The sequence below is a fragment of the Chrysemys picta genome, chromosome 2 (genome assembly GCF_011386835.1).
Source record: "Chrysemys picta bellii isolate R12L10 chromosome 2, ASM1138683v2, whole genome shotgun sequence".
In the NCBI taxonomy this organism is placed as follows: Eukaryota; Metazoa; Chordata; order Testudines; family Emydidae; genus Chrysemys; species Chrysemys picta.
Window position 1 is genome coordinate 84056011 of NC_088792.1, and position 18784 is coordinate 84074794.

Below are 18784 nucleotides of genomic sequence, written 5' to 3' on the forward strand. Positions count from 1 at the left end.
CTGATCACTCAGGACCACGGACGACTCTGTCATCCCAACCTGCAATCCCTCCACCTCACAGCGTGGATGCTGCAGGGCTAACTCAATCTGAGCTACATTGCTCCCGCTCAGTGCAGCAGGTTCTTTTGGGTAGCAGAAAGCCCTCTACCAGGTCCACGTATTTGGCCAAGTGGAAGCGTTTTTCCTGCTAGTGTGCTCTGAGCAATATGCCCCCCCTGGAGGCACCAGTACCTACCATCTTAGGCTATCTCTTATCCTTGAAATAGCAGGGCCTAGCAGTTTCATCCATCAGAGTACACCTAGCAGCGATTTCAGCCTTCCACCCAGGCGAAAATGGGTGCTCTGTCTTCTCCAATTCCATGGTCAGCAGGTTCCTCGAGAGATTAGAACGTCTGTACCCGCAAATTCGGCATCCGGCCCCTATGTGGGACCTCAACCTGGTCCTATCCAGACTCATGGGTGCCCCATTCGAGTCGATGGCCACCTGCTCACGCCTGTACCTTTCCTGGAAGACAGCCTTCCTCGTAGCTATTACCTCGGTGAGACGTGTGTTGGAGCTTAGATCCCTCACGTCGGACTCACCGTATACGGTGTTCCATAAGGGCAAGTATCAGGGGGTAGCCGTGTTAGTCTGTATCTACAAAAACAACAAGGAGTCTGGTGGCACCTTAAAGACTAACAGATTTATTTGGGCATAAGCTTTCGTGAGTAAAAACCTCACTTCTTCGGATGCATCCGAAGAAGTGACGTTTTTACTCACGAAAGCTTATGCCCAAATAAATCTGTTAGTCTTTAAGGTGCCACCAGACTCCTTGTTGTTTTCATAAGGGCAAGGTACAGCTGCAACCACACCCTGCCTTCCTTCCTAAGGTGGTGTCTGTCTTCCATGTCAACCAAGACATCTTCTTCCCAGTCTTCTATTCAAAGCTGCATGCTTCTCGACGAGAACAACAGCTGCACTCCCTAGACGTTCGCAGGGCCCTCGCCTTTTACAGCAAATGAACGAAACCTTTTAGGAGGATGACCCAGCTGTTCGTAGCTGTGGCAGACTGGATGAAGGGCCTTCCGGTCTCCACCCAGTGTATATCGTCCTGGATCACATCATGCATCCGTGTGTGTTATGACTTGGCTGATGTCCCAACTACGCACCTTACTGCCCACTCCACTAGCCGGCAAGAAGGAACTGAGGGAGCGCTGGGCTGGCTGGGATATATATCCGGTGCCGTAAAATCGCCACTCCAGGGGGCGCCTCAGCCGACCCACCGAGTGTTGCTAGGGTAAAAATCTTCCGATGATGGTGCCCGCAGCGCGCACACACCTAATTGGAATGGGTATGAGCAACTCATCTCGAAGAACAACAATTACAAAGGTGAGTAACCGTCTTTTGCAAAAAATGCAGGTGCTCTGGCCACACCCCGCACATCAAACGGAGATGTGGCTAAGAGGGGGTGGCAGCTCCACAAAAGCCACCTGGGCAATCCCCAGTGCTCCAGTAGGGTGGCTTTGGAGCCCCTCTGATCTCTGGAGCGCTGCAGAGGCAAAAAAACAACAACACTATTTTCAAGCCAATACGAGGGTTTTACAAATAACGTATTTAGAAACAGGAGATTTATACTGTTATAGTTCGATGAAATATTCCTAATTAATGTTTATGGTGCGGTTTAACCTGAACAGGAATCCAACCATGCAATCCAAAAGACTGGAGTGTTGCTACATATCAGGCCACGGTGCTGTGCAAAGAGGATAGTGAAAACCTGTTAACCTACCTGGTTTTCCATTCGTACATTAATAAATGGAGGCAAAGTAGCCCCTAATGGACTATACAGCAAACAGAAAACAAATAGTCCCGAAGGATGGTACAAGAACAGCCATCAGTCAAGTGTCATAAGCCGCAATTCAACAAAGTATTTACGCACATGCTTAACTTTGTAGTTATTGGGATGGCTCGTGTACTTAAAGAGAACCACATGCTCATGTGCTTTGCTGAAATTAGTCTTTTAAGAACTGATGATCAGCAGCAATGGAAATAAGACAAAAGACATTTTAATCTGTAATGAAATTAAATTAAAAGTGAGTGATAATTTTGTTACACAGACAGTACAATTATAGCACAGCAGAAGCCAATTACCCAACAACACAATGCCCATTACTGGGCTCAAGGATTTACACATATTTAAGTAGCAGTAACAGTAATGTGCAGTCAGGTGTTTTTTTCGGGGAGTCAGAGGATGTGGCTAATGATTCTCTCCCACCAGAGTTTTCTCTGCATAGGGTAGAATTTACTTCTTGTTTTTTCTCTTTTTGTTTTTTCATTGCTTGACAGTGTTCCTTTACATTTCTATAAGTGCTTCATGAAAACTTCCTGACATGTATTGCCTAAAAAGAGTTTCCAGCTTTGTAAAATGCTGGAGTTGTAAAGCTGCAATACGTGACTTTGCTCGGTTTTGTTTTAAAATTGAACTTGCACTATAGTTTTAATAATGCTCAATGAAACTTACTGTAACTTCTTCAGAAATATCTTTTGGTCATAACTGCCAAAGAATTGCACAGTGGATTTGCAACAAGCTCAACTTAACTTTCACAGAGGAATAAAGCTTTTTTGAATATTGAAGTCTGTACATTTATGGGGATGTAGACGGCTTTGTACTGGAATATTTCTTGATGCTTTTTATTTTTACTCAGGAATTCAATAAATAAAATTCTATATCATTTAGACTGAGCATCCTTGGTTTTTAGCTCACAGATATAGCTTTGTCTTGAAGATGAGAAATTGAAATACTGTGCAATCAGCTTTTAAGGAAGAAAAAAATTAAGAAAAATCTTGAAGTTTGAATGCATCATGCCAATAAAGTAACCGGGTAAAATTCACACCTCTGCAAATGCTTACATGGTGCATAGACTTTGTGCTGTTCTTTGCACAGAGGTGAATTTAACCCATAATGTGTTGCATTTAATTCAGAGTATATACGGTAAGGACCCAGAAGTCAAATTTGTAGTGAGCAAATTGTTATTAGGGGGGTCTGTTCTTTGTTATCTCAATGAGAAGACTAAATGCCCCGGGCCATAATCAGCATTCATCGACACCTGGACAAACTGAGTCAATGGAAAACAAATAGGTGTAATCGAGGTCAGAATTTGGCCCGAGCCTGGATCAACAGACTTGTGCTTGCAGGGCTCATGCCACTCTGCTAACAATAGCTATGTAAACATGGCAGTTTGGTCAGGAACTCCGATTCTGAAGGCCACAACTTTATCCTACAATGAAATAATGGAGGGGATGACCATGGTACGTGGGATGGGGAGGGACATCAATTTGCATGGCACAAGTCTCTGTTCAAGTAGGGGGGGAAGGAACAGCATCACCACAGATAGCAATACACAAGTGAAGGATCATACATGGGATGGAAAACAATTGGGGCGCTCCTCAGAGATTTTCCCACTTTCTGAAAGGAATCTTGTCAGAGTGGTGTTTCAGGTGAGTGAGCCAGCAAACCTGGCTGTGACAGGTGAGTCTGTGCCAAATGAGGTCACGTGTTTGTTTAATTTTGTCTGTGCTGTGTAAGTTCTTATGAATCGAGCATGTGCTAAAACTACACAGGAAGTAGCCTGGCTACAGGGTGAAGCCTGTGAGAGAAGCAAACAACAGTCATGATGCAGAGAGCTGAAACTACACCACCCAGCGTATACATGATATTGGCCAATGTCTGCCCTCATGTGCGCACAACTCACTGGGCCCCCTGTGAATGGTGCTGCATTTGGCCCATCAGATGGAAATGTTTCTTTCTGTAATACCAATTTTTAAGCAGCTCATTTCCCACAGGTTTTTGAAATTATTCTCTCTTTCCTATTCTGTCTCCTCAAATTCTGTGCACAAAATCCTACTCAGAGTTATGTTCTGCTCTGTTACACTAGTGTAAATCCAGCAAAGTTACACCAGCTTTCTTTTGCTGTAACTGAGAGCAGAAACTAGCTCATAATTCTTACCAGTTTTTATTCAGGCAAAAGTCCCAGTGAAATCAATTCAGAATTTGGGCTGACTAAGACTTGCAGATACAGTACAGTTATTATATAATGTGTTGGACAGGTTCCAAAACGGGTCAGTTTTTCTAAGCCTTTCTGACCAAATTATGCCAAAGTCACATACCCTGGAATCTAATTGATCTATTTCTATCATTGCTTCAAAAACCTTCTGATGACAATACAAAGAGACCCAAGAAGTGACTCATAGGCAAAGTAGCATGACCAGGTCGCAACCTTTCTGTATGAGAAAATACAGATTAGGTTTCAGAACACTCAAAAGCTTTATGTGTCAATTAACCCAGGAACATGGTTCACCAAATACCACACAGCAAAGGAGCCATTATTTCTATTAAGGAGACTCAAGACTTCAAAGGGCTGACAAAAAAAAGTAATACTGAAAGTGACGTGCAACCAGGTTGGGGTATTTTGAAAGTCAGTCTTTCACTTTTTTCCCACACTGGGGGATATGTGAAGAACAGTGGTGAAGAGCTAATAAGTGCCTCATGGGTAATTATCTATGTAATTTGGTCTGCTGGTGTAGATTTTTTCGATTGGCAGATGTTAATGTGGTTTTCTTGCTGTTTGAGACGGGGGTGCACTGTCTATCATACGTCAAGATTCCACTGCTTTAGCCAAAGCCTGAACTCACTGTGGTTTTCACAGCTGAGCTAAAAAGGCAGGGCAAGCAGCACTCTGCTCACAAGGTGAGTCCTAGGAGCTGCTGACTGGAGTTGGAGCTGGAACCGGTGTCAGAGAAGGCCATTTGTCCTGGACATCAAGTCAGTGTGTAAGGTTTGCTCATTTACTGTTCAAGGCTAAGGATTAAGAAGGCAGCTTGCAGGGGAAGTAAAACTTTAACTAGAATTTAATTAGCAGAAGAACAATGCTATGTTCATGGCTCATTTCTGTCCCTGCCTTGAGGTAGGTGAGTCTCCAAAGGGGATCTAAGTAACACCTGTTCTAAATGTTTGTGGGTATTTAAAAAAAAAACCTAGATGATTGGAGTGTTTTACCAGGATAATTATATTGTATAGAACAACTTTAATATATAAAGCCTCACAAAGTGCGGGGAGGTTCAAAAATGTGTCCATTGGTTTTATTCTATGCTCCAGTGCAGCGAGCATCTCAAACAGACACAAACTGAGGATTTGTTTTCCATAACGTGCTTTGCTCTCTCGTGTACTAAAAGTAATCGGTCTATTCATGTTCTTTTCATGCTGTTTCACCTTGTGTTGAAGCACCATCCTGCATGGTGCTGAGCACAATCAGTGCTCCCTGAAGTCTGTGATAGCTGAGGGCACTCAGAATCGCCTAGGAATGCTCCACACCTTGTAAGGCCAAATTCTCCATAAGTTAATAAATCCTACATCATTTGGATAAACAGCAGTTTTGTTGCTTCTACTTGCAATTTGGGGCTTTGTCACCAAAGTCTTCTATGCATAAGCCCTGTCTTAGCTCTTTCTTTAGGACTTTTGTTTGCCATTTCCTTTAAAGTGTTATCTTTCCTTTTCAAGACCATATTTCCAAAGCATTCTTGAAACTTGCAGTCTCAAAACTGCCTGTGTATGTCCGTTTGCCCGCACATGTGCCAATCAGGTCATTGTATGTCTAGTTGCCTCCTTTGTGCACAACAATTTAGGCTTTGTATGTGCCGATGGGTCAGTGTGAAAATTGTGCTCAGAATGGAGGCTAGCTGGGAATATGGTCCTTAATTCCAAAGCCCTCTGTGCCTGTTGCACTCGTCCTGGAGCCATGATAACACTGAAAGAGCTCCTTCCACGAGTGCTTACTGAAACTAAAATGGCCACCAAGAGACGTACAGTCTAGTGCATGTTAGGGAGCAGAAGAGAAAAGACAGCAAAGCTGTGCACCACTTATGCCCAGACCTTGTCAGTCAGAAGGATGGTCTTGTGTTTCTGGCACAGAAGAGGGAGACCCTGACCTGGGTTGTTTCTCACTCTGCCGCAGTCTTCTTGTGCAATTGTAATACTGAAAGGCTAAATTCATTCATGCCTGTGAGGTGCTTTTGACACCTCTGAGCAGCAGATGCTATAGATGTGCAGGACATTATAATTGCATAATGTGTGAGACTGGCCCATCTCCAGTGACCAGAGTGGGGAAGTCTCTCCAAAATGTTCCTGCACCTTAGGTTCCACTCCTTCCCTCTCTCTGCCTTACAGGCCTAAGGCTGGATGCACTTTCTGAACCAGTTTACTATGCTCAGTTTATAACCCTTGGTTCATTCAGGCATCCGTTTGTTTGTTACGTCCAGCTTTACCAGAGGGTAAAAGGCAAATGCCATAATCCTAGAAAATTACAAATATAACCCTCTAAAAATTGTGCTGTACGATGCTATGTTTATTTATGTGTATATACAGTGCAAGTGTCTAACATCAAAGCATTACGGTACAAACCATACACATAGTTTCACCCTAAAATCAAAGACCTACCAGAAAAAATCTAAATCAACCCAGTTCCACAAGGCCCACATTTGCGATAAAAAGACAGGCAGGAAACCATCATATGTTCATTATTCTGGCAATGTAGCAGCTTTGGAAGTGGAACAAAATTAAATCTGCGTTCACTAAAGTTACACTTATAAATCAGAGACTGAATAAAAAAGCAATGGGGGAGCCAAAGTGTGGACTGGTGTAAATCTGGAGTAGCTCTGGTGAAGTGGCCAGAGTTACTCTGAATTTAAAATGATGTCAGTGAGTGCAGAAATAGACCCTCGATGATTCTGGAGCTGACCCTGAGAAATGTTGCAATTCTCACTAAAAAACAGCTTTCACTTCAGGTTGCCACGTGTCTGGTTTTCGCCTGGAACGCCCAGTTGAAAACGGACCCTGGCAGCTCCAGTCAGCACTGCTGATCGGGCCATTATATGTCCGGTCAGCGGTGCAGCAGGGCTAAGGCAGGTTCCCTGCCTGCTGTCGCTGCCTGCAGTGCCTGGAAGCAGCAGCTTGTCCCCCGTGTGGCTCCTACGTGTAGTGGCAGCCAGGGCGCTTTACGCGCAGCCAATGGGAGCTGCAGAGGTGGCGCCTGCAGATAGGGCCATGCGCAGAGCTGCCTGGCCACGCCGCCGCATAGCAGCCAGAGTGAGGACATGTTGCCACTTCTGGGAATCGCCTAAAGTAAGTGCCGCCCGGATCCTGCACCACTGACCCCCTCCCATGCCCCTGCCCCAGCCCTGATCCCCCTCCCATCCTTTGAAGCCCTCAGCCCCAGCCTGGAGCCCCATCCTAAACGCCTCACCCCCAGCCCCACCCTAGAGCCTGTACTCCCAGACAGAGCCCCCACAACCGCCCCTGAGCCAGCCCGGTGAAAATGAGTGAGTGAGGGTGGAGAGAGCAAGCGACAGAGGGAGGGGGCATGGAGTGAGCGGGGGAAGGGCCTCAGAGAAAGGGCGGGTAGGGGGCAGCGCAAGGTTGTTCGGTTTTGCGGGAGTAGAAAGTTGGCAACCCTACTTTCGCCTGTTACAGAAAAGGGACTTTGAAAAGCTGCCAGTGACATGACCGTAACAATCTGTAGCATTTTTCATTTATGAAGCATTATACAAACATCAACCAATTAAGGCCTGATCCTGACAGGTAATGGGCACCTGCAATTCCCATTGAAAACAGTACTGGCCTGACTCCTCCCCTGGCTTCAGTCAGTCGGCCTGGATGGGAATGGGCCATAGTGTGAAGCAGCCACCATGTCTTAGCTATGTCCATTGCTATAGTAACTGAGCTCCATGACCACATGTGATCATTCCCTTAAGTCACTTGCTGGTTCAGATTGTTCATTGCCACAGCTGGGTTGGATATTTACAGTTGTAACAAGATTTTTTTTAAATCCCCTCCTTCGGCAGTTCTGCTTCCAGTCAGCATTATACTATTTCTCTGGCTCTTTTCAATGGTGTCACTGTCTTTCAGCCAGAAGTGAAGGGCTGGATCTTTGAAGGTGCTTGGCGCTCGAGGGGGAGGCACTGAGCGCCCTCAACTCCTGCTGACTTCAGCAGAAGTGGAGAGTGCTCAATATTTTGAAGGATCATTAGAGCAAGCCCCTCATGAAGATGCTAATTCACTTTGTTGAGAGGGATTTTCCTTTTTCTTTCATAGGGTAAGAATCACTTACAGAGCACTGCATTCAGTACTCCTTGCTCCAGCCAGACTCCCATTAACTTTGGAAGGAGCTTGGCAGAGGTTGGGTTTGAGTGAGGTATTTCGGGGCATAATCAAAGTGAGAGAGCTCCTGGTTTTTGATGGCCCCAGCAAAGCAGACCATTTTGAGCTCCCTTCTTGGCTACCGTATATGGAAGAGCTCTGTTCTCGGCTCTTACCAGTGCAGTGAATTGCATCCTCCAGAATTTTTAAGAGCGCATTACGGAATCTTTCCCCAATAAACATATAGAGGATGGGGTTCAGGCAGCTATGAAGGAAGGCGATGCTCTGAGTTATCTGGAATCCGAGGTCAATGTTGTCAGAGGTTTTGCAGTCAGATATGACCATGGTGTACGTGTCGATGATTTTGACCAGCAAAATGCTGTTGTAGGGCAATTGGGAGAGAAGGAAAGCTGTGATAATAATGATGATGATCTTTAATGATTTGTGCTTTTGGGATCTTTTGGCTTGAAGGAGGGTATGAATTATAAAAGCATAACAAGTAACCATGATGAAGAGAGGAAGGAGGAATCCTATTGTGATTTTCAAAGCTAGGACAGTAACTTTGATGGTTCGGGTCACTGTGGTAGGGTATACCATCTTGCATGTAGTTGTATTACTAACTTGCTTAGATTCACTGTATACTATTTCTGGGATGCATAAGCTTATTGCAATCAGCCAAACACCAAAGCAAACTAGTTTACTGCGCAGAAGCCTTTTTCGCTTAGAGTTCTTAGCTTTCATGGCCTGGACAATTGTAATGTACCTGTCAAAACTAATGCATGTTAGAAATAACATACAACTGTAGAAGTTGATCTTGTACATGCTATTGAAAATTTTACACATGACATTCTTAAAGACCCAGCCATATGAAGCTGCTATTGCCCAGAAAGGGAGAGTGAGAATGAGGAGCAGATCAGCAATGGCCATGTGAAGCAGGTATCTGTCAGTGATGCTCTTCCTGTATCTGTATTTGCAGTAGACGAGGATGACGAAGGCATTACCCACTGTGCCGATGCAGAATACAATGACGAAAAATGCTGGCAGGAAAGTTTGAGCAAACTGCCGGGCGTGACTTTTTTCACAAATAGTGTCTGTGCGGTTAAACGGGTTGTCGTACGGAGGCAACACAGAACTGGAACCCGTATAATAATTCAGGTTAGCGGAGTAGTTCTGGGTGGCCTGCAGGGGAACATCAGGTTAGTTTTATGCTGACAAAATCATTAAATAAGAAACAGTGAAGGTGGAATTTTTAATTATTTTTGCAATAACCTGGGCAAATTTTCCACCACCAGAGACTGGAAATTTCATACCACCCGTTGGCTGTCGATCAGAGTAATGTCCAATGACCCAAATACATTTGAGTGCAGATAGTGCAGAGGTACAACCTATGCTCTTGCTGTGTGAATTTAGGCAAATCAATGAAGTTCTCTGCTTCTCATTCCCCAGGCGAGAACCTCAGCAGGTGGAAGTTAACAGAGCTGCCCATTTACATCAGCTGAGGATCTGGCTCCCCAGCTATAAACTACAGACAATAATACTTAGCTCACTGGGGTGTTTCATGGTAAAGTGATTTAAGATCCTCACTTGGAAGATCCGACAGGAGAGCAAAGTACAGTTCTACTCTCAGCTCAGCAGGCAAATTCATGTCCAGCATCTTTTGGCTGAACAATACTACAGGTTTGCGTGAGCCGAGAGCATCCATGACTGAACAGATGTTCATTGCTAGCTTGGACAGGACAACACAGTTCTAGAATATGTTCAGGGGAATGTGTTATAGCACCTTAGGGAATGATGTCATAGCCTAGGTCACAAACTGAAAGGGGGGAAGAGAGAGAGATTATTCAGCAGTAGTAGATTTAGACTCACCGTGCTCGTAAATGCCATCTGCAGTCCGATCTTTATTCCGTCTTGAAAACCACACTATGAACTTGAGAGGGAATAAGGTGGGTAAGTGACATATAAAATACAGACCTTCGGATAGGACTGAGATGAGTGTAAAACCCAGGAATATTCACAGAAAGCTTCTCAAATGAGCCTGGGGGGCAGATTCTACTCTCCTTCCTCACATGAGTTGTCCCTTTGAAATCCAGGGGACTGTGTGGGTGAGTAAGATGAGCAGGATTTTACCCTGCCGTTTTCAGTTATATTTGCAGCGTCATTTTCGTAACGCAAGTTTTCCAAAAACAAACCTCTCTAAATATGCTCAGGCATTTACATTTGCTTTTAACAGCATACTGGCTGCAGCTTTTCAAGTGCTCTGGGCAGGTTAAACATTTTTAATGGCTAGGATTACTTCTGTTTCGTTTTTAATAAGCTGTACAGTCCCTGGGTTCACACTTTTCTTAAAAACTGTTAAATGAAACTAACATAACTTTCCAAAAGCTCCTGGGAGTGAAAAAAAATTCTCTCAAATTATCTTTCACAACTAACAAGGAAATCCACCTCTCTTCATTAACAGCCTCTAGTTTAAAAACACCTCCATTTTCTGCAATGACTGGTTATCTAATTTTTTTCGTTCCCTCTGGGAAATGTCTTTTTCTATAGGCTGTGATCTCTCCTTGGGATTATTTCAATTTTAGTCATTGATGGCCAGGAACCATGTAAAACCCAAGGATGGACAGGAATGGATCTAAGGAATTGACAATCCTGTATTCAAGCAGGGATAAACTAAGCTAGTGCAAATCATGGCTTTCCTTGTCTACAGTTGGTTTGCACTAGTGCAGCTGTGCACCAATGAGGGAATCCCAAACACTGAGAAGACCTAGAGCTTTCCCCTTAAATACTGTTAGCCACTCAGCAGGTGACCACACACTCACTGGATCTCAGTGGAAATCACTCAGGACGTTCAGAGTGTCACTTGTTCCCGCACCTTTGAAAATAGGTCACACTACAAACAGGTTTCATTGTGTAGCCGGAGCTGACACATAAAACGGATGCCCACAACAGCGAAGTTACATTAAATAGTGCTTGTTCCAAGAGGCCGTGACCCATGAAAATAAAGAAAAAAACTCTGTGTTTCTCATCTGTGCTGACTCATAAAATCCCTCCTGATCTCATTACTGGTGGGTGGTAATCCATCATCCAATCCCTCACTATATTATTACTAACTGTGGTATTAATTTTTATTGAGACAACAATCTCATTCCATTTGTGTGTGTGTGTGTATACATATATATATATTAAACATTACCATTATCCTTAGTCTAAAATCTTTTATGCTTGCCCTCAGCCCAAAAGTGAAGGTTTGAAGAAAATCCACTCAGCCTTTTTGTCATTAGACAAGGGTCAAAAAACAACACTTCTTTCATGCATTATTTGGATACTTTTTTTCACCCAACTCAAAATAATTTTGTTCTAAAAGTACTAACTTTGGAACTGATCTGGCCACCTTTTCTCATCATGGAGGGGGGGGCTACTTATGTGAATATTTGTAACTTCCAAGTAAGGTTTACAAATGGAGTCTTTGCATGTATATCACTATAGTTTTGACAAGATCAGGTGAAAAAATAGATTACAAAATAACAGAATTTAAAGTCATGAAAAATATATGCTCTAGTAATTTTAATCATGTAGAGCACCAGAGACATGCAGAATTCTGTAGCTCCCGAGCGTTCTATGTATAGAAATATGTTCAGTAGATACTTTTTATGATTATATCTATGCTGTGGTGCATTTAGTTGAATTTGTGACCCCATGCTTAGTTGAGGCTCACATCCATAGATTCAGATTTCCTCTTTTTAAAAAACAAAGAAGGAAATTAAATGCCTAAAACCATATTAATGTCACAATGCAGATGGGAATTTTACAGTAGTAAAAGGAGGCAGATTGAAAGTCCCCATCCCTACAGAAATCATAAATTAGTCATACTATACCGAAATGCTAAGGCATAAATAGTAACACCAGAGAGTGTCATATAAAAATAGTACATGTAAATGAGGTGCTATTTTACAGTTCTGAGATGCAACATTGTAAATTCAGATAATTACACTGGAGCCAATGGAGTTATCTGGATTTACGCTGGCGTAATTGAGGAGCAAAAAACGGTGTCACAAAAGCATCCTGCGTTGGGTGTGTGTAACATGTTAGCCACAGCTTTGCTATCATGTACGGGGGAGTTATTGTTATTTCACGTAGCTTAATTTCAGATGTTCAGAGATATTTTAGATGTTGAAGATACTGACTCATTTTTCTATAGCAAACCCTGAGACTAAGAGGTGACAAGCAGCAGAATGGCTGTTAAGTCAATCAGAACCAACTACTTCATCATGATCAATTTGATCCCCTTTTGGATGCTTGTCTGCAATTCTGCGGTTTGAAAGAAAATACACAGTGGGAATCCTGTCAATTAAACAACTAGAAGTGTGATGTGACCCTTTCCAATTACTATCTGTCCTTACCCGAGACAAAATTAAACATTGTGTCCTCTCTCTGCTGCATTTTGTTTGTTCAAAAGCTTCTGAGCAAGTGGGAATCTCCCAAGTGAGCTGTAATTGACAAAATTATTTTCGGAGGGCCAGTTTCGAATCTCAATCACACTGGTGGTGATTCGTAGTAATCCCACTGAAACTGATGTGCACCGGGGATAATTGCAAGAAAAATGTGTCTAACCCGGTGAAGTCATTTAGCTCGTGATTGCCTTGTTTGCTCTTAGTATCCATTTCCAAAATGTCACTGTAAATCCTTTTGGGGTGCACAGGGGTAGCTTGGCTGGGCTGACTGCAGCAGCCTTGGGCACCCCAGCAATTACTTTTAACAGTAAATATTTTAAAGGAAACAGTAAATAGTCGTTACAAAAGGATGAGTTAAAAATTGAATTTACTCGCCAAGAGAGGTGGTGTGTCACAGAGACTCATCTCCACTGCAGCAGCATGTGGAAAATAAACAGAAAATTCTTAACCCTCATGCCAGGGAGAGGATGGGAGAGAACTGGGCACTTACCAGCGGCTGTAGCTCCTTATCGAGTCAGTCTGTCAGTCACTGCACTGGTGGCCCCAGGTGAACATGTGCTCCTAGGACTTTAGCAACTCCTGGGAAGTGTTTGTCATTCAGTGCGAGTCTAGGAGGGCATATGGCTCCAGGATTCTGGGTTGTATGAATCTGTGGCTGCCTTTATTTATCTGTGGCTTGAGTCGGTTGCAGCCTCATAAATGAGGCAAACCAACCCCTCTCCTCACCTGGAGTTCCAGTAAGCCACACCCTGATGTTTTCTTCATGCTGCACAAAGGATGTTCTTAGTCTTTCCCCTCCCCCCTCTTTGGGGTAAGTGGTTGGATCCCTGATGCCTGAATGTTTTTCTGCCTGTTAGCATCTGTCTGCTCATACAGCAGCTAATGCAGCTAATGCAGGACAAACCAGAAATGCCCAGTGCCATGGCTGCCCCCTCCACGGGCACTGGTGAGAACAACTGAGCCCGAGGGAAGGGTGAAAACAAATGAGTTGCAGCCATAGTCCTGACCTCGCTACACTGGCCAGTTCATCTGGCTTGGAGCGCATGGGAGCATGTCCTGCACCCGCTGTGGGAGGCCCTGTTTTGTCCTTCCACAGGGGCTCTGCTGTACAGAGTAAAGGCCAGGCAGGGAGGCTAGTCCAAGCTGTTGTAATGTCTGCTTTCTTCCAGCCCACTTGACATGTGTACTAGGGGCTGCCAAATTCTGGTGGCCAAGCAGCAGTGTGATTTGCTGAGGATAGGAGTGGAGCGCAGACCCAACTCTTGCCCCTTACTGGGGCTCGGCTCAGGCATTTCCTCACCCGGAGGTGGGCTAGTCTTTGTCTGCAACATGCCTCAGTACCAGCATAGCCCCAATGCCCGACTATGATTCTTTTCATCGGCAGAGAGGTGGGGCTAGGCAGATCGACTTGCATTGGTTCAGGGTCTGGCAGGACAACTGGGGCCCCAGGAGACAGAAGAATTCTGCCCTGGGGGTGTCATTTTCCATGGGCTCGCTTCGTTAGCCAATCATGAGTCCTAATGCACAGACCAATTAAGGATCCCAGGCGAGGCGGAGGTTCCACCTGTGCTAATTCATCTTTGATAGAGTTGTTGAGGCCCTGCTTGAAGTGGTGTTTCTGGGCAGCCTCATTCCAGTGGGGATCTGCAGCCAGACATCAGCGTCCCACTGCATATTTGGTGACAGACCAGAGGGCTTAGAGAGCAGCTTCTGCAGTACGTTCTCAATTAGGGCTATCGAAGACACCTGCCATTGCCTGTACAAAGTAGTCCAAGTGTTCAAAGTGAGGGCTGGACCCCTTCAGGAGTGGGGATGCCCACATCAGGGCCTCTGTGGTGAGCAGATTAGTACCAATCCTACTAGGACTGATCCGTGGGGTACAAATATGGCTGTAACATGAACTGGAGATGACATTGGTTAAGGAACCTATGAAACTTGGCATACTAGCTGTTGAACTTGTCAGGTAGAAGCAGCTTGGTCATTTAGAAAGTGGATGTGAGAATTGCAGAGACAGAAGACAATCCCTGGTATTGTACTGAGCCTGGAGGGCTGCATTCTGCTCACTGAATTCTGTGACCTGAGCCCGCAGTTCCACAACAATGTCCAAAAGGCAGATTGGACTCCTGCTGTTGCCCTTCTGTAGGGGAGCTCCAGGCTATGGGGCGAAAGCCCCTCCTACAGTCTACTGGGCTGCTCAAACTGCTACACTCCCCGGTGTAGGTGTTGCAAGCTAGTGGTTGGAACAGGAGTCTGGCCTAGTGGTCAGAGCAGAATCCGAGAGCAGATCAGGAGGTGTGTCCAGGGGACAAGCCAATGGTCAGAGACAGAAGTCGGGAGCCAGAACAGAACCAAAGTGCAGAGCAGGTGTCGTAGTCAAGAGACTATCCAGTGCTTGGAGTCAGGAATCAGGAGTTCTGAGGAAGGCAGGGACTAGGGCAGGAGCAGGGAGAGGCACTGGTTAGAACAAAGGCTGGTACAAGAAGCAGGTCTGGTGCAGCTGCAGGCATGGAACGCATTGAACAGACACTGTGCTGCTGCTGCTATCAGACTTTAAAAGAGATCTGTTGGCTCTTCTGTCTAATCAGGGAGTACAGTCACTCCCTGGGCCAAGCTAAGCTCATTGCAGGGTCACCTAGCAACCCAAGGAGCCACCTGAGTTCCTGACAGTGTTGCCCCTCTACTGTTTAATCCATCGTGAAGATAAAAACCTACTACCACTTCTCGCTAGTGGAGTTCCTTCTTTAAAGTGGTGGATGTCTGTGCATTGGTGAAGTTGACACATTCATACGCGCTGATGACCTGTGGTGGGGTTTGTTGCACTTAGCTGCTTTCTCTGCACTGCTGCTAGCCTTAACTCCCATCATCCTCCTTATCGTAAAGTGCTATAGAATTTCATAGAAAATGGACTTTTCTATAGCTGTTTGGAACTGGCCTATAGAGTGTTTGAGAGAATGAAATCCTTGCTATACAGTTCTGTAGCATGGTTCAGAAAACCATAAAGAGAGATCATGTTATAATGTAACTTCTATTACATTTTTTAAGTTTTTGCAGAAATGTCTATAATACCCTGTTAATTTCTTACATATTAAAATCTACAGGATTTTCCCATAAAAATGGCAGCATAACTGCCTCAGTTGGCACGTTACTGTTGGCTCCTGTAACACCTCTGATGGAGGCAATGGAGTAAGTAGGCAAAGTTAATACATCTTAGAGTAGCATTAACTTACATGGGAACTGTCCATGTGTGTTCCATGACTTTCAGTGGGGAACATGGTGCAGACAGGCTGCTTTCAGACTCCTTTTCCTCTGCCTCTCTACAGCCCCCAGCCCGGTATTTCACAGGCTACTCCGATAAGTGAAATTGATGCAGAGGCTTTACTTCCCTTACTGCACCACTTTTTGCACAAACTATGAGGTCTTCCACTCCACTCACTGTAGCATGTAATGGAGAGATGCATATGGGGGTGGGAGGGTTGAGTCTATGATAATTTGATGTTCAATATATTCCTGTTCCTGGTTCATTCACAATTTCCAATAGGTGCAGAAGTTTTGCTGTTTTATCATGAAGATATGTCTTGTAAAAGTATTCTGTCATGGACCAGCATTTTGAGTGATATTGTCAGAATAATGACACATTTATAGAACACTTTGCAGTCCAGATCCAGTATCAATTTCACTTCCCTCTGTCAGGGTAGGAGGGCAGCTTTGAAATCTGCCCGCAGCTCCACAGGAAACTCATGCACAAAGGCTGCTGAGGAGATGTACTGAATCTGTGTATTCCCCAACTACCCTGGTCTCACATGCTCTCTGGACAGTGGCATCCACTTTTGATACTGTGCTGGCCCCCTGAAGTGGGGAGGTTGTTGTCACCACAATCTTCTCCCTCCCTCCCCCCATCCCTACCGGAGCAGACTTTCTATCTCAGAGTCTTTAGTCATGGTGACAAGTTCACTTCTTGCTTGCACAGGTTTTTATCCTACATCTTCAAAGCACAGTAAAAACGGTCGCTAAGAAACTGGACATTAGAATGTTTTCATGACCATGTGCGTAGTAGGGAGGTGAGAGCTGTGGTGCAGGAACATCAAGACGAGTGAAGCTGGTATCAGTATAGACTTACCTGTCTGCTGGTAAATGCTGCGTCTTCCATTAAATATCTAAATATCTTGCAGCCCTTGTCCACTTTGTTGTTGTGCTCAGTCTTGTCTAGGGGTTCTCCTGTCACCCAACTGTAACTGGATTGATTTCGATGGACTCATCTCTTGGTTCACAGTACCATCATTCAGAGAGGAATCTGACCTGTACCACACAGTTCATTATTTTACTCTGACTATGAGTTTCCTCACTCTTACTCAGGGGAAACAGGTCTTGGAAGTAAGGCATTGGATATGGGACAAGGTTTGAGCTTGATTACTGGAAGTGTCCAGACTTCCTGGCAAGTCACTTAAATTTCTCTGTGCCTCAGTTTCCCGTTTGTAAAAACAGAGATAGCAATGATTCCTTTCTCCTACTCCTTGCCTATCTTCTCTATTTGCACTGCAGGCTCTTTGGGGTAGGAACTGTCCCTTACTGTATGTATGTACAGTGACTAGCACACTGGCACTGCAGTTTGGGTCTGGGCCTCTAGGTGCTGCTGTATAACAAATAGTAAAGATGATCGAGTTTGTCCCTCAGTAACTGAAAATAATCTACCATAGGAGGCAAGTGTGCAAAGGGTACTATGGTGATTATTTGTCTGTGTTGTGCTGTTTCAGAGATTATTTAATAACAGTTTTCTTCCCTTTTGCCATAGAAACAGCACATGTAATTCGTTGACCTTTGATGACTCAGAAGAATTGCAAGTGGCCCAAGACGCTGAGATATGTTTGCTGAAGTCAGGAGAACTGATGTAAGCAGAATAGTTTCATTACTGCCTGGTTTAAAGAATAAACCTCAAATTTGCATCTTGGATATGTGAGCACAACTCTCATTGACCTCAGTGGGAGAATAATGGGAATATACCTGGGTTACATGGTAGCTGTGAGAGATGATAAGGAGCAGGGCTTAAATTCAGCCAGAGCTGTCCAGAGCGGAGCTCCGGTAAACATTTCCAAACCTGCGGGGAGCCCCAGTTTCTCTCAGCGGGCAGAAGTCCTGGGCCCCGGCACGCCCCACAGGGCAGAAGCTCCGAGCCCCGGTGCCCCTTGTGGGGCTATAGCCCTGAGTCCCTTCATTGCCCCCACTTGGGGCTTAAACCCCAAGTCCCAGCATCCTGCCTCCCGCGGGGCTCAAGCCCCGAGATCCCCCTCCATGCAGCTGAAGCCCGGAGCCCTGCTGCTCCGCAGGGCAGAAGCCCCTAGTCCCACCACCCCACCGCAGCACAGAAGCCCCAGGCTCCCCACCTCCCCCAGCCCAACGGCTCAAGCCTGGAGCTCTGAGGGCACCCCCCACCCCTCATGTGCTCTCGAGTTTTTAAAGCATGTTAGAGGGGAGACCATGGGGAGGCTCAGGAAATAATCTATGAGAATTTAAGCCATGATAAGGAGAGAATCAGCTTCCCTCCTGCCTGCCCATCTGTTTGGGGCCAGGAAACCTTCCCTCCCACTATTGCTAGAATTCAGGGGGGCTCTGACCCTGTGAACTGAAATTCTGGAGAGAGACCTTTAGCGCTTCAGTACCTGGAGAAGACATTGCATTAGAGGCAGGGGGAAATGCTCAATTAATCACCGGTATTTGGTGAGCCTTTGGGGGAGGGGCTTATTTCCCATCAGCCACCTCTACCCAAAATGAATCTGGCATAGCTACTGCTGTCCGTGGCTTCGGTCCTGATGAATACGTATATGCCACAATAGGAGTAAATCTTCAAAAGAGTCCCAACCCAGCCTGCACTTGTGTGCCCACAACCCTCTGCACACACACGACTCGAGTGCTAACATTTACACACAATGGCAATAGAGTGTGTCACTTGCACAGCAGCTAATAGAATTGATATGCACAAAACCCATCATTCTTATCCCCACCCGTAGATGCCCTTTTTTGAAAATTTGGCTCAGTTGTGAGAAAGGTTTATACTTTGACTACAAGAAGGTGATTTGGCCTGTGCTGGGATTTTGTTGAGAGCCCAAGCAAAGGCAGCAGTAATTGAAAACAAGCAAACTATTGTTTTGATTGAGGGGGAGGGTTAAAAATGTC

The 18784-nt window shown here is 45.0% G+C and overlaps 1 protein-coding gene and 1 long non-coding RNA gene across 4 annotated transcripts in view; one reads left to right on the plus strand and one right to left on the minus strand.

Annotated features, from left to right (window-relative positions):
• Positions 1-18784, plus strand: part of LOC122172262 (uncharacterized) — a 113358-nt gene that overhangs the window by 26899 nt on the left and 67675 nt on the right. For both annotated transcript variants that reach the window (XR_010598377.1, XR_010598378.1), the window contains exons 2-3: positions 1400-4527; positions 17406-17501. This is a non-coding gene — a long non-coding RNA (uncharacterized LOC122172262). The remainder of the gene's footprint in view (positions 1-1399; positions 4528-17405; positions 17502-18784) is intronic.
• On the minus strand, positions 5422-13295 carry LOC135981385 (C-C chemokine receptor type 9-like). Of its 2 annotated transcripts, XM_065583650.1 has the most exons (3): positions 13107-13295; positions 10035-10095; positions 5422-9347 (listed from the first exon to the last, which is right to left on the minus strand). In XM_065583650.1, exons 2-3 carry the CDS (start codon positions 10050-10052, stop codon positions 8136-8138), a joined length of 1230 nt encoding a protein of 409 aa, XP_065439722.1. In that variant the 5' UTR covers positions 10053-10095; positions 13107-13295; the 3' UTR covers positions 5422-8135. The 2 variants fall into 2 exon arrangements, with proteins under 2 accessions (XP_065439722.1, XP_065439723.1); XM_065583651.1 differs by lacking the exon at positions 13107-13295 and having other exon boundaries at positions 10035-11315.